Here is a 15,824-nt window from a genome sequence, read left to right on the forward strand (position 1 = left end):
TTGTTTGACCTTATTCAAGTGTTTATAATATTTTCTATAATGCCTTGGAAGGAGCTGAGTTGTTTTTTGGACTTCTCAATATTAATCAGTCACCTTATCCAGCTTTAACTCCGAATATCTTTCTGACCAAATGCTTGGAAACAGCCAGATATTGCTTAGCTTTAATACAGGGATCTCAAACTCAAATCACCACGAGGGCCACATGAGGACTAGTACATTGGCCTGAGGGCCGCATCACTGAAACCTTTTCATACAAAGATACAAAAGACCCCCCGCCCCGCCCCCACTCCACCCCTTCCATGAGGATGCTGCCCCTGCTCCACCTCTTCCCACCGTATCCCACCCCCATTCCAACCCTTTCCCCTAAGTCCCCGCCCCAACTCTGCCCCTATTCCAACCCCTTCCCCAAATTCCCACCCCAGCCCCGCCTCTTCTCCGCCTCCTCCCCTAAGCATGCCTTGTCCCCGCTCCTCCCCCTTCCCTCCTGGAAAGTCCTAAGCGCCACCAAACAGCTGTTTGGTGGTGGGAAGCGCTGGGAGGTAGGCGGAGGAGTGGGGACACGGCGCGCTCAAGGGGGAGAGGAGCTTGGCTGCCAGTGGCAATGGCACCTATGGCGGGCTGCAGGGAATAACGCCGCGTGTTTGAGACCACTGCTTTAATATCTACTTTCCATTAAAAGGAACCACATTGTATCTGCAGGAAATGGTATTATCTGCCATTGATCTGGCTGAGAATCCTAGTGTTAATGAAATCTTGTGCTTGGATACTCCTAAACCCAGATACTTTTTATTCTTTTTTGGAAAGCTATCCCTCAGTATACTTGTTCAGGCTGGAACAGCTCTGGCGAACAGACAGAACTGATGAGACTCCTAGAGGCTGCTGCTATGCAACTTCTTGTCATCTACCTATTTATATAGTCTTTGGGATGGAAAACCCTCCTCCAGAAAGAGAGGTGTTCCTTTCATGAGCAATTAAATTGCATGCATTTTGGGAAGAATAGCAATGTCCACTTTACTCTGATGCATATCATAAAATGTGAACCTGTTCCTAGATGTTCTGTTTTCTATATTTTTTTTACAACACCTAGCACAATGAGATCCCAATCCCAAATGGGGCTTTGTCTCGCTTCCCCTTTGGTCTTCCTCATCCAGATTCTTTCAGGATGGCTCCTTAGAAGGATAGTTCAAGGAAATGGCAGTCCTTTGGACATGACCTCTAAGTACTCTGTAAGGGTGTTGCCTCTGAATTTCTTCTACTGGGTAAGGTTCTTACAAGTTGACCCTCTTCTCAGGAAGTGGCAGCACCACCTCCCATACCTCTTGTGTTTGGAGTATTTCCTTCTTTTGGGAGGGGCAGAACTTACGACTCACTAGATCATTTGTACAGGAAGAGAAAAAGACATCTTTTGGACCTTTTAACTGAAGTCTTAGTGGAATATCCCTGACTCTGGAAGTGGTACTAGAATGATTTGGGTGGGGGCGTGTAAAGCAGAGTCCATTGGAAACTAATTTGGGCTTTCCTGATTTGTCTACAGGGGCCTTGTTTCCCTGTCCTGTATATCCCTTTGTGAGGTGGGAGAGGGGTTTTCTACATGGGTACTCCTAGACTACAGGGGTCAGGCCCAAAATTTTAAAATCATCTCATTATTTTTGAACATTTGGGGTTGGAATGCTTTGTTTAAAATGAAGCATTCAGTTGAGGAAAAACAAACATCTTGACATTTGGTTGATACAAGCATGGGAAGGGGTTCTTAACATTAAATATAACGCACAAACTTTTAAGCCACACATTCTTCAGCTATACAATTTAAAAATATGCAAAAAACTGTTTACAAAGTTGTAAGATAAGATGTTACTCAGACCTGTAATATATTTCAGACCACAATTGCATTTTGAACTGCTGAAAGTAGGGGCGTTGCCAAGGAAAAGGGTCTGTCATAATTAACTGTAGGTGCACCAGAGGGAGTCAGTATAATAAAAGTATCAGCCTTCAACTGTAAAATTACTAATCCCAGTAATACAGCACATTAAACATGCTATTTGAAATCTATACCAACTTAAACTACCACATATGGCATATCTATCTCATTATCACAGTTTGTGTTTTCATATGCAGAGCTGTTCTAGTTTTTAAACAACATGTCAAAAAATCACCATTTTATCTGAAAACATGATAGGACTATGAAACAGATTTTAGAGAGAAAATGCCATCCTTCACAAAAGCTCTAGGTCAATGCTGCATTTTTAACGTGCAATGGAAGAAGTCAGAGGTGCTAAGAAATAAGTTTAAATGTCAAAATAAATCTTAACCTTCTCATGTCTAGTTGTCTATCTTTTTTTGGGAAGGAGGTAAATGATGCTTTTGGCTTTGTAGTAGCAAAGACAGGATTCAAGCACAAAATGATTTTCAGTTCTAAGAACTCAAGTTTCTAAAAACAATTCATTTTTTTTAATATTTCCAAACTACATTTCACTTTAAAGACTTTAATTCTTCCAGTTGAAACAATGTCATTTTAGCTGAAAAAAGTTGTTATTGAGCCAAAGAAGTCATTTCACAATTTTGCATTACTCTGTTTAAAAGAACATTATGTAGTAGCACTTGTGCAGTTGCAGAAAAGTCAGACTTCACTTGTGTTCATTCCTCATGTGCAATTTGACCTGACTCCACACAATTGCTATTGTAGAATCATACATTCTAACTGTAGTTCCATACAAATCATGCACTGAATATTTGATTTCAGATTCCCCAGCTGGTGCTCAGTGCCACTTCAGCTGCTCAGTATTTTTTTTTCATGTTTCTTTGTGTAAGTAGCCAAAGAGCTCTCACTTAATATTGAACACTAAATAGTTTTGCTCCCATTTCCAATTTGTAAACAGTGCTGTGTATTTTTACGTAATATAATTTGTTTCCATACACAGCTTGATTTAACAGTGACATTTTAGTAATCATTTTTTAATGAAAGTCTTTACTAATTATACTGAACACATTTTTGTTCTTGTTAATGAATTCAGAATAAGGATTAGTATAACAAACTCAAGATTTAAATGATGAACTATATTTTCCATCAGGTCAACACGCCATGAAATTATGATCTGATTTAGTTCTCAACATTAGTGGAAATTTTACCATTGACCTCAATAGAAGCAGGATCAGACCCAGATAGTCAGGCATTCTAGAAGGTTGTAAAAATAAAAATTTTAGTTTACTTAAATTAATGCTCATAAGTTGTTTTTCAAATGAATATCAAGTCCTCGATTCTGCAAACTGATTTCAATGGAACCACTCACATGTTTAAAGTTGAGCATGTGTGTAAACGTTTGCAGGAATAGGGACCAAAAAGGGCAAGTTTCTTTATGGAAGAAATTTAAAACACACACACACACACACACACACTACACCTTGATTAAGGGACACTCATCTTGAAAAAAAATGCATGTGTTTGCCTGAAATTGTTTAACCTAGCATTCAGTTACATAACTATGACACCTGAAACTTAGCAACATAAAAACCTTTCAGCTTATAAATCTGACAGCATGTTGTATAGGAACTGTTTCACTACTTTCCCTGCATATTTAAGAGATTTCTTTCTTGCTGTAAAATTCCATATAAACATCAGGGCTTTCTGTTTAATATTAAATTTTAAAGAATATTTTTTAAACAAGTTTATGGAAACATTTTCATTGAAGAAACAAGGTTTAATGAAACCTAAATTGACCTAAGAGTGTCTCTTTAAGAGAGATCTTTTAGTAAGAGTTGATTTTGTTTACTTTTATATTAGGACAAATTTGTTTTAAAAATTATTACAAAATGACCACAAAGAATTGAAAATATGTAATAACAATATTTCAGAGGCATAAAGAAAGAAAAAGTAAATCTTTCACTCAGGCTTAGAAAACCACCCACATGAGTCAAATAGCTCTAACAAGGTTGGCAACTACCGAAACATGCTTGCAAAGTATTGGTTATATATGGTACATGCTAGTGATTTGTTCCGTTTCTAATGACAGGAGAATTAATTTTTCCTCATTAATAAAATAAAACCTAATCTTTAGTTTAAAGAGACATTGTAATTTCATTTCAATAGCCCAAAAGACAAGATGCACACATTTAGCAGGTTTATGACGACCTACAGAAAATTCCCCTATTCTCAGAAAATCACTGGTTGTAACTGAATATATTGCTAAGTGTTAATTGATGCATAGTTACATACAACATTGTAGGTCTATTTTTGTACTCAATATCTGTATGGAGAGAAAAGTATCCCTCTAATTAAATCTCATACAGCTTTAAAAGGTTGGACCTTTCAGACAACTTCTATTAAAACTGTTCATGTCTGGAAAAAATACTCTCCTCCTCTGAAGAAAGAAAATGAGAGCAACATAATATCCAGAGCCACTTCCCTAACCATGAATATGAACATTTTAAAAAGAGAAGGTGAAAATCTATCCCCTCCGGCTCTCAATCGCCTCAGACATTCAATTTCTCTTTTCTGAGTCAAGTTCTGTAGAACTGCAAAAACCTGACATTGCTATTTAATTACTCCCTCATACAACTCTCCCCCAACTAAAAAGAAAATCCAAAATAATCTAAAACACCAATGTTGGGATATTCAGACTGGACATCTATTCCCTCCATCTCAGCAGCACTTACCTGAAGTTAGTTCTTGGGTGCAGAAGCTGACGGGATCTTAGTATCAAGGGAGGAAGAGTCTTCACACATCTCACTGGGATGCATGGGCAAATGGGAAAGAAATGTTCACTATCACATGTACACGCACACACACATACACACACCTTGAAAGAAATAAGAACTTTCATTCCTTTCAGCTGAAAACCACAGAAAGAGCTAGGAAGCTGCCAAGAACAGTATCCAGCACTCCTACTCTGTATGTCAGAATAGGAGTAAAGTGTTAGATCAGGTCTCTCCTAAAATAGTCTGAAGCAGGCCTGATGAAATACCTGGCTTCATCAAGCACAGGCTTCAGAGCCCAAGCTCCAGTCAGACAACTTCCGAGCACTGTCTACGCAGCTATTTTTAGAGCACGAGTGAGAGCCCTGCTTACCCAAGTCTGTTCATCTGGGCTGGGAGGCTCGCTGCCATGAACTATGTAGGCATACCCTAGTAGGTCATTCATTCCCAAAAGAATCAGCTACAGCAAAATCAGGAATTACTCCTCCCAACCCTGGAAAACCAAATTCTCTTCTCAGCTGGAGCAGAGGAGGAAGGGAGGTGATAATCCCCTTAGAATGCAGCATTTAGCATTCAATCTGGTAAAAAAAAAAAAAAGAATTGTTAAGTGAAAATTGTTGCCCTCTAAGAGATTATCACAAAGGAACCTGCTTATAGCAGAGTGAAACTTTACATAAAACGAGTGAAGCTTCAATAAACAGAAATAAATTACTGCAATGTACTCAAGTATCTCGCTCATTCACTATATACTCTTCAGTGGAGCTATGTACCTATTAATCCGAAACCCCCTATCTTATCATCTGTAAGCACGGTAGTCTGCTTTCTCACACAACAAGAACTAACACATACAAAATGGAATTCTAAGTGGCTACCTCCTAGTTTACCCATAATATATTTATAGTGAATTAAAATATAGTTTAGCTGTTACCACTATCTTACAATTAGCGATCTAATATGGTGTTTCCTCTTTGTGGCCTTACTCCCTCTGTAGCAGTGTTCCTTCTTTTTGATACCAAGGACTGGCTTGTTGCCTTCCTAAACTGTGTCAGAGATCTCAGGAACCAGTGCTGGTCCATACACGAGTTGTTGAGAAACGCTGTTCTATAGGGTGCAGTTAATACAAAATTTGTATTAGCTACCAAAACTCACTCTAATATACATATACATATATACACACATATACACACACACACACACACACACACACACACACTCTCTCTCTCTCTCTGATAGCAATTACCAGCCTGCTCTAAAAAGATTTAATTCCCAAGAAGAAATAAGGAAGTGTGCTCTACAGTTATTGAGCAAGTAGAAAAAAAAAAACCCCAAACCTCATGACTGTTTCATAGTACATGCAATTAACAAAAGAAGAGCTACTTTATAAGTGAAACCTGGAAGACATCTGTAACATTATTAGTTACCAGTAACTAGAGTTTTCTACCTTTATTGACCACACACATCCCAATTTTTAGAGTCAGTTTTACTTTAGATTCTAAGAATAAGAATATATTAAGATATTAATAACAGAACTTTGTAGGTAAAGCCAGAGGGACCATTATCAAGTCTGATCTCCTGCATAACACTGATGACAAAATTTCACCCAGCAATTCCTATATCACACCCATAACTTCTGGTTGGGCCAGCACATCTCTTAGAAAGACATTAAATTTTGATTTAAAAGATCAAGTGATAGAGAATTCACCATATCCCTTGGTAAACTGTTCTAATGGTTTATTGTCCTTACTGTTAAAACTTTGCACTGTAAGATACAGCAACCAGGTCACTACTGAACATTCAGGTCAAAAGCCAAATCCTAAAAATCAGTGGTTTTCAGACAGCCAATACAGATACCAAAAGGATATGTGCTCATGATGCTCTCCACAATACAACACTATCAGCAGTTTTGCACAAACTGAAAACTTCAAAGTCAGTTTACTTGGGAAGCCAACAAATATAATAGGTAATGCTAGTCTAAAGAAACATATGGACAGGCTTCTCAATCTAATAAAATCAAGTAAAGCAAAACCACTAAGGACTCAGTTTTGGTCTGTTTGGCTTTTTGGTTTGGGGCGGGCAAGGAGGAGATATACCAAGGCCTCAACCTTCTCCATTTTTGCAGACTGAAATCTGTGCCCACAAATAAGTGCAAGACGAGGCGCTACCATTATATGTTCATCTCATCTGTCAGGCCCCCAAATCAGAAATCCTACCACTAGCACCCAAAGTTAACTGTAGAAACAAAACTGAAAGCTGCTGTCTAACATCACAAACTAAATGGGTTTTCCAATGTAAAAGATGTCCATCTATTAAATTTGACATTTGAAAGGACAATATAGAAGCAAAAAAGTGACACCAGTCACTAACATGTGTAGTCAACTGTTATTTTAAGACCTTAGCCAAAATGAAGCTAATTAGATAAGAGTATATCTTACTACCATTACCTATTAGACTATTATAATGCACACAACCTATGGATAGTTTTTGAGAAAGCTGATAACTAAAGCTAGAGCAGAACATGTCTTCCTGATTAAATAGAGAGACTCATCGAGAACACATAAGATCAGTGCTGTGTCGCTGAAATCACTGTGCACGGGTTATTGAATGAAGGTCACTGTGCTGATTTTAACCTATACTGCCCCAAATGATTTAAGATCTGGTTAAGTGAGAGACTGCCTCTTTCTCTATGAATGAGAGAGCGCTGTTTAGCCATGAATTCTCTAGCAAGTCCCGTAAACTCTGAAACACACTTTCCCACATAGACTCATAGACTCTAAGGTCAGAAGGGACCATTATGATTATCTAGTCTGACCATGGTATATTCCAGATCTGTTAGTCTACTGAACATACTGACAAGTTCCATCTCTTTTCCCTGAATATTTGGGGATAAACTGGATGAAGGAGGAGAAAGAACTTTTATCCATTATTTTAATTATCTTGGCATGTATTGTAGAACTGGACGATGATCTATTGTACTGCATATTGTAAATTTTAATTAACGTACAAGCAACGCAAATACTAGATAGATAATTGCAATTTTACAAATCTAAAGGAAAATCTGGTATGCTTGAGGAAATAGTCTGGAGTTTCTTAAATTTGAGTCCTTGACTTTGCAATCTACATATTTCAAGTATATGACTTTTTCTTCAGAGTTATAAGTTCTAAGTACTCATCTAATGCTTGTACTGCTTTAACAATAATACATAGGCTTCTATACTTAGGTTGCCTAACAATTATAAAAGATTCTCGCATCTGTTTTTGGAAGCTCCAATACCTGTTATTTGTAGCAAGTCATGGAAATTCAGCAAAGAGAAAGCTGGAGAGGCTTTTTTTTTTTTTTATATGGGGGGGTCCTATGAAATTCCATTCAGATTCAACTGTTATACACTGTTAAAAATTGCCATTTTCCTTCTCTTGTGTTCCTCAAGAAAATGTTGGCAGCATGCCAGAATAACTGAACATGAACATGCTGCCATCAAAGAAACAGCTGCTACAACCAAACATTGTGCTGGGAAGGCATGGGACTTCTCCAGCCTTCACCTACAGGTGCTCTTGGAAGGAAGTTACGCTGGGCTGGATCTGGCACATGGTCCCAGCATCCATCCCTCTCCTTCCTAGGGGCATCACACAGGGCAGACACTCCCCGCAAACTCCTCCCAACCACCCAGCAAACGATGGCAGCACCTCTGGAATAACAGCCTTCTGCTGCAAGACAGAATAGCAGTCCTGTAATTCAAGTGGCAGAAGTCTACGCTGTAGTGCTGAAGGTTCACAATTCAAACTCTGCTAATGATGCCTGCTACAAAAATTTAACTTTTTTCCTATTTAAAAAAAAAAATAGGGCTATCGATTAATCACAGTTAACTCACCCAATTAACTCAAAAAATTAATCATGATTAAAAAAATTAATCACAATTAATCGCTGTTTTAATCACATTGTTAAACAATAGAATAGTAATTGAAATGTATTAAGTATTTTTGGATGTTTTTCTACGTTTTCAAATATATTGCTTTCAATTACAACACAGAATACAAAGTGTACTGTGCTTACTTTATATTATTTTTTATTACAAATATTTGCTCTATAAAAAAGAAAAAGGAAATAGTATTTTTCAATTTACCTCATACAAGCACTGTAGTGCAGTCTCTATCGTGAAAGTGCAACTTACAAATGTAGATTTTTTGTTACAGAACTGCATTCAAAAATAAAACAATGTAAAACGTTAGAGCCTACAAGTCCATTCAGTCCTACTTCTTGTTCAACCAATCACTCAGACAAACAAGTTTGTTTACATTTATGGGAGATACTGCTGCCTGCTTTTTATTTACAATGTCACCAGAATGAGATCAGGCGTTCACATAGGACTTTTGTAGTTGGCATTGCAAGATATTTATGTGCCAGATATGCTAAACATTTGTATGCCCCTTCATGCTTTGGCCACCATTCCAGAGGACATGCTTCCATACCAATGACGCTTGTTAAAAAAATAATGTGTTAATTAAATTTGTGACTGACCTCCTTGGGATAGAAATGTATGTCTCCTGCTCTGTTTTACCCGCATTCTGCAATATATTTAGTATTATAGCAGTCTCAGATGATGACCCAGCACTTTTGTTTTAAGAACACTTTCACTGCAGATTTGACAAAATGCAAAGAAGGTACAACGTGAGATTTCTAAAGCAGTTTACCCAAGGCTTAAGAATCTGAAGTGCCTTCCAAAATCTGAGGGGACGAGGTGTGGAGTATGCTTTCAGAAGTCTGAAAAGAACAACACTCCGATATGGAAACTACAGAATATGAACCACCAAAAAAGAAAATCAACCGTCTGCTGGTGACATCTGTCTAAGATGATGAAAATGAACATGCATTGGTCCACACTGCTCTGGATTGTTATCGAGCAGAACCCATCAGCATGGACGCGTGCCCTCTGGAATGGTGGTTGAAGCATGAAGGGATATATGAATCTTCAGTACATCTGACATGTTACCAGCATTGCAAGATATATGGAACAGTGCCATGTGAATGTCTGTTTTCACTTTCAGGTGACAGATCAGAGTTCAGCCAATCACTCCAATGAACAAGAAGCAGAACTGAGTGGACTTGTAGGCTCTAAAGTTTTACATTGTTTTATTTTTGAATGCAGTGGTTTTTTTACATAATTCTACATTTGTAAGTTCAACTTTCATGATAAAGAGATTGCACTATAGTACTTGTATTACGTGAATTGAAAAATAGGATTTTGTTTTTTACAGTGCAAATATTTGTAATAAAAATAAATATAAAGTAAGCACTGTACACTTTGTATTCTGTGTTGTAATTGAAATCAATATATTTGAAAATGTGGAAAACCTCCACAAATATTTAAATAAATGGTATTCTATTATTGATTAATTGCACAATTATTTTTTTTTTAGTCAATTGACAGGCCTAAGAAATTATGTAAAAATATTGGAAGAAAAATGTTTCAAGTCATGAACTCAAAAGACAGAACATACCAGATTTATGGTTGCCTGCATAACCTTATTTCTCCCCCCTTATGTGTATGCATGTGACAGAGGGTCTCAAACTGGAGGGCACACAATGTAGTCTGGGCGGTGGGAAGAGCTTGGTATGAGAAGCTTGAGGAGGGGCAGAGAGCAGTGGCTGCTGGCTGGGCACCCAATTCTGTAGGCAGTGCTGCTGCTGCTGGCGGCGGTACTGCCTTGAGAGCTGGGCGCCCGGCCAGCAGCTGCTGCTCTCCACTGCCTTCAGAGACAGCAGACAGATGCCCAGAGGGGGTTGTAAACTACTACAGACACAAAGAAGGGGGGTGCACAATAAAATAAGTTTGAGAACCACCCCATCATGACACAATGTAATTATATGTTCACATCCTGTCCCTCCTCTCACCCCACCCCGACCCCCAGATAGAGAACTGATTCATTCAAGTCACACATTGGACACACAAAGGGAGCAGAATTAAGGTTGAATGGGCAACCATAAGACTGGCATTTTCTAACTTTCTAGTGATTCAGTTCACAACCTATGTAATCATAGATAAACAGAACACACTCATTTAAGTACTTTTTACCAAATATCTGCAGATTAGAGTTAAGTCACATTGGTGAGGTGATAGGAAGGAAACTTTGTCTGCTGGCTAGGCTTTACCTAGTTCTATAGACAGAAAACTCCAGTCTCCTACACTGTCAATACAGCATCTTCCAAAAGAACTGGAGTCACTAGTGTGTAATTTTTGTTAACGAGCATTTTTCAAGAACTCTGGGGGTGCATAATATACTTCTTGATCCAAGCCGAATAGGTGCCACTCTAAAGGAAGGGAGGGAAAGAGGTTGTCCTGAATTTCAGAAGCTATTTATGAGGGAAATCACAGGTGCACTAAATGTCACTTAACTAGGCACAAAAGGAGTGCTTTTAAATGGGAACAAAGACACACACAGAGGGTCTTTGTGTACTAATGTAATTAATGACTGACAATACAAGGACTCCAAATGGTGAAATATTATCAGTGGCCATAAATATCATTTTAGTTCTGCATAACAAATGATCTTACCTGAGCGATTCTCAAAAAATGTCAAAACATTGATTGTGTTTTTCATCTGATCCTGTCAATGCTGAGATGACAGGCCCTGCAGGATGCAGTAACAGATCAATGATAGAAAACAGATGTTTAGTCTTTCCACAGTGAAAATCTATAAGACCAAACAAATATAAATTTTTGTCTGAATATCAGGCTTCCTTATAACCAAAAGTTACTTCTAAATATGACAGTGAATATTCACACTTGTACACTATTTCTCTTCCTTGCTTGGAATAATCTGAACAACCCGCTCCAGATCCTCACATCTGAGGACTCAGTGTTTGTATTTTTACAGACTGACAATATATGACAATTAACCTGGTCCCTGACTCACATAAGTGGTACTTGCAAGGGCTATATTGGGCACATAGCCTCAAAAATTTTACCTGACCCAAGATTCTTTAACGTTGCCCTTAAATGATCATTAACATGAGCTCACCATGTAATTTCAAAAGGAACTTAGTTCTTAAAAAATTTCCTTAGCAAGAATACTCAGTATCAAATAATCCTCACTATAAAAAAAAAATGTAGCCACATTTAATTATGGAAGATGTTAGGAGAATAGCAAGTTAATTGAATAACAGGTATTGAATTTAGATGGTTGATAAGATACCTTTTCTGTTTACTATTAGAAACTGGTAATACCAAAAGTGAACATTTTAAAATACATGGTACTCTGACAAAATGTTTTTCTTCAGATGAAAAAGCACAAGAGCAATGTAACCAGTCTTTATAAACCTCTGAACAACAAGTTGAAATTAGGATTCATCAGGTTTGCAAAATTAGTATTAACTGTGTATACAGAAAAACAAAACAAAAATAATGGAAAGGAGTAGAGCCTTATTAACCAGTGATCTGACATTTAAAAGGGGTCTCAGCTCGACACTATTTAGATATTTCTGTGTTGGAGTAATAGAAAGCATACATAAGGAACTTGATATAATTTCCCCACGGCTGTGCCACAGAAGCAAAGAGGAGGGGCTGTTAGCCTCAAAGGAAAATAAGACTAATACTAAAGAACTGAAATCACAAACATGAGTTTATTCAGACAACAAATTACCAAATTCCAGTTTAATATGATATACTAAAAATATGTAAAGAAAATGCTATACATAAATCAGAATTAAACAAGTCAAAGCGTGCATTTAACATACCCCACTGCATAAATATTTTACAGTAAACCAGGAAGGAATTTTAAGTACCCAAATAAATGGATCATTCAAACTACAATAGAAATGTGAAGTTAATTTTCCATTAAATATTTAACTATGTTTCTTTTTAATTCTCATATTTCCCTGTCTCCAACCCAACTTGTCTGAACAATATAGATATTTCATTTATACACAACTATACTTCTGTTTTTATTTTGGCAACAAGAATATTTTTGTAAAGTCCACTATACTAGCAATTCAAAAATCATAGTTATCAACTTTATTAATTCACAGATAAAGGTTTTCCTGTTTACCAAACCTATTAATTACAGCTTTAAACAAAAGTATGTCAACATTTTACACTAGTATCTAACAAATCCAAGGCTGAAACCAAAAAGGCCCACCTACAAACATAAGCATCAATAAGGAGGACTTAAAAAGCAATCTTTCCATTTCTGGTATGTATTGCGTTTTATACCATGACACTGCAGCCTCAGAGGGTCAGATTAATTAAGATCAACAGCAGCTGCAGTGCAACGTGAGAAGCACGCTACCACAGTTCCCACCAGTCCAGCCCAATTACCTGCAGCATTCCAGCACTGGACAACTGACAACCCCCATGCTCTTTACCAAGTCATTCACTCCCACTGGTCTACTGATAAATGTTAAAAACAAGCTAACCTCTTTTTGAGAAGGGCTACAAAGTGGAGTGCACCTGCTGCAAGCTGCAATGATGAGTCCCAGAGAGATGTTTGTCAGTCAGATCTCTACAGATGTTGTTTAACTTCATACTAAAGCTGTATCCAAAGATGGAAATGAGAAGGCAATCAGGCACAAACCCTCCTCCCCAATCCCCCCCACAAGTTCTATTTCTAAAAGCTGTAACCTGACAAACTTAAAGTAGGGGTTTTTTTTTTTTTGTTTCCTAGCCACTGTAAATAGGTGAGATTAAATTTTGTGGTTAACTACAGCTAAGAATACTGACATCCACGATATTAATTAGCGAAGAATCAAGATCACTAAGGTCCTGTTACATTAATGTATTCAGGATTTACCTTCATTTAAAAAAACAGCATGTTTCTCATATTACAGAAGTTGAGGGGAGAAGATTCTCTTAAGAAAACTGAATTGCTCCTGCCTCCACAACCAACCAACCACTGAAATGCTATATAGCAATTTTGTATTGTGTGCAAGGACGAAGACTGGGGGAAAATGGTTTAGACTGTCATTTTTATTCTTATACAAAATTATGTTGTTTTTCTTAAAATGATTTTCCCCCAGAATTCTGCAGTGCCCCAAAATGAGGGTGTAAAACACAGGTTTCTGCTGCATCCATTCAATTTACACATAACTTGACTATAAAGAAAAAAAACAAGTTCAGTATATTGTCATTAGGAACCCTTTAATCTACTTCTAAACCATAGAACTTCTCTATCAGAGAATGTTTTATCACTTAATAAACAACAAGAATAAAGTTGTAGGTGGTTTTCATTTCCATGTGATGATCTTAGAGTTTTGTTCATTATTCTGCTATCTTTATTTCGCATAACAGGTTTGTATGAGTATTATTGTTAAGAGTTAGCTATTTCAATGCAGCACAAAAAAGTCTACATAATTGTTACTTGTTTTCAATTTTCCTTTTTACTATTTTTGAAATTGCAAAGTCACTCAATAATTCAGCAAAAAGTCAACCAAAGACCTATTCAGCTAACACAGTAAACCCTTTTCTTAGGAAAACAAAGTAGATGCATAACACCTATAGAACATGAAATCATTAAAACTACTATAATCCTCTTCCAAATGAAGGGAAATTAGTAAATAATAGATGCACAAGGGAACTAGATGTATAACTCTCTCTAGATCATAGTGAGTGCAGACATTCATTTGCAGTTTCCTTTTGAAAGTAAAATATTGAGGATCTTTCAGTTAGGAAGCTAACTTTTTTTTTTTTTTTTACATTCTGTCCCAGTAACCAGGCAACTGACAGCTGTCCTATTGAGAATTCTCCCTCTGAACAGCTGGCAATCAACCCTTGGCTTTTTACTAGTAGAAAGCTAAGAAACTAGAACAAGTCTGCAAATCTATGCAGCTGTAAGAGCTCTATCCTAGAAACCCTTACTTACATGAGTAGTCCTTACTCATACAATTCTGTTGTTGTAAATAGGATTACTCACGTGAGTAAGAGTCTGCAATATAGCTTGTCAAGCCTTAGAATTTATTTATTTTATGAAGTCCTTACTTTCTCGTTGACAACGTTTCAGAAATCTGTGATAAAATTCTCAAGTATCAGGAAACAAAACCCAAGACACATTAATACCCCAAAATGCTACAAGCTGAACTATTTTTGTTATTCCATAATTCTCTTCTCTAGGTCTTAAGAAATAACATTTTCTCTTCATTTTGAATGTTCATACTAATATAACCAAGTAAACTATTTGCAGTTTTGTTTTTTTAAAGGAGTTAGATGTATTTTTCCAGTGAGAACCTACTAGTTTCTAAGCTAAAAATTAAAAATGTTGCACCTCCTTTATTACACGAAGGGGAAAAAACAGTGGGGAAACAAGCTTGATGTAGCATGCCTTCACCCTGCCTAACGCAGTATAATATGAGTAATGAAGCTAGGTTTATTCAATTTAAATGTTCAGTAAAGTTGTGAACATTCACACTCAATTCACTTTCAAGGTTTTAAAAGTCAACACACAAAATACTTTTCAGAGGACAGTCACACCAAAGATAGCTGTAAAATCATCTAAATAATGCATGAATTTAAAAAAAAAAATCTCATTTTCACATGCAAGATGAATGCCTAATACAAAACAGCATTATCATACACAAAATATGTTTTGTATACTTTGCCTTTTTTTTTTTTAAGTGTACATTTTGATTGTACGGAAAATAATTCTTCCACCTTAAATGTCCCATACCAAGTTCGAGGACTACCCGATTAGAATTTTGTCTTTCATAAAATAAAAAGCAGCTAATCTATTAATTAAGAGTAATAAAATATCTTAGCCCCAATTTCATCTTCATATCATTTTATCTATGTTCTATTTCAGTTAGCATATTACAACATATTTGAAAAACCATGAACCTAGCTCAAATTCACCCAAGCACTAAGCTTCTGAAGCTAGGAAAGATCCTGTTGCAAGATAAACAATGTGATTATATAATTTTACATAAGAAAGAAAGAGTAAAGACATTCACTAGCAATGGTTTAGGAAAACAAGGAGGAAATATACCTAGAGTGGTTTTCAGGCCAGCGTTCTTTATATTTCTGAAAAATGGAGCACTGGATAAAATAGTGAGTTCAAACATGAGCAAGTATCACCTTGTGATTCTCTTTTTACACTATGCAATTTTAAGTGTACACAAAACTCCAACTTTTCATGGCAACACCTTCTTTAAACAG

The 15,824-nt window shown here is 36.8% G+C and overlaps 1 protein-coding gene across 7 annotated transcripts in view; it reads right to left on the bottom strand.

The window, feature by feature from the left end:
• Nucleotides 1-15,824, bottom strand: part of NOVA1 (NOVA alternative splicing regulator 1) — a 225,969-nt gene that overhangs the window by 203,826 nt on the left and 6,319 nt on the right. Inside the window, exon 3 of one of the 7 annotated variants that reach the window (XM_065595389.1) lies at nucleotides 11,238-11,313. The exons of 5 other annotated variants lie outside the window; for them this stretch is intronic. In XM_065595389.1, the coding sequence (XP_065451461.1) occupies nucleotides 11,238-11,283 (46 nt within the window). In that variant the 5' untranslated portion in view covers nucleotides 11,284-11,313. Of the gene's footprint in view, nucleotides 1-11,237; nucleotides 11,330-15,824 lie in introns of those variants that run through there. One more of the 7 variants, XM_065595390.1, reaches the window with a different exon arrangement.

Source organism: Chrysemys picta, chromosome 4 (genome assembly GCF_011386835.1).
Source record: "Chrysemys picta bellii isolate R12L10 chromosome 4, ASM1138683v2, whole genome shotgun sequence".
NCBI lineage: Eukaryota > Metazoa > Chordata > Testudines > Emydidae > Chrysemys > Chrysemys picta.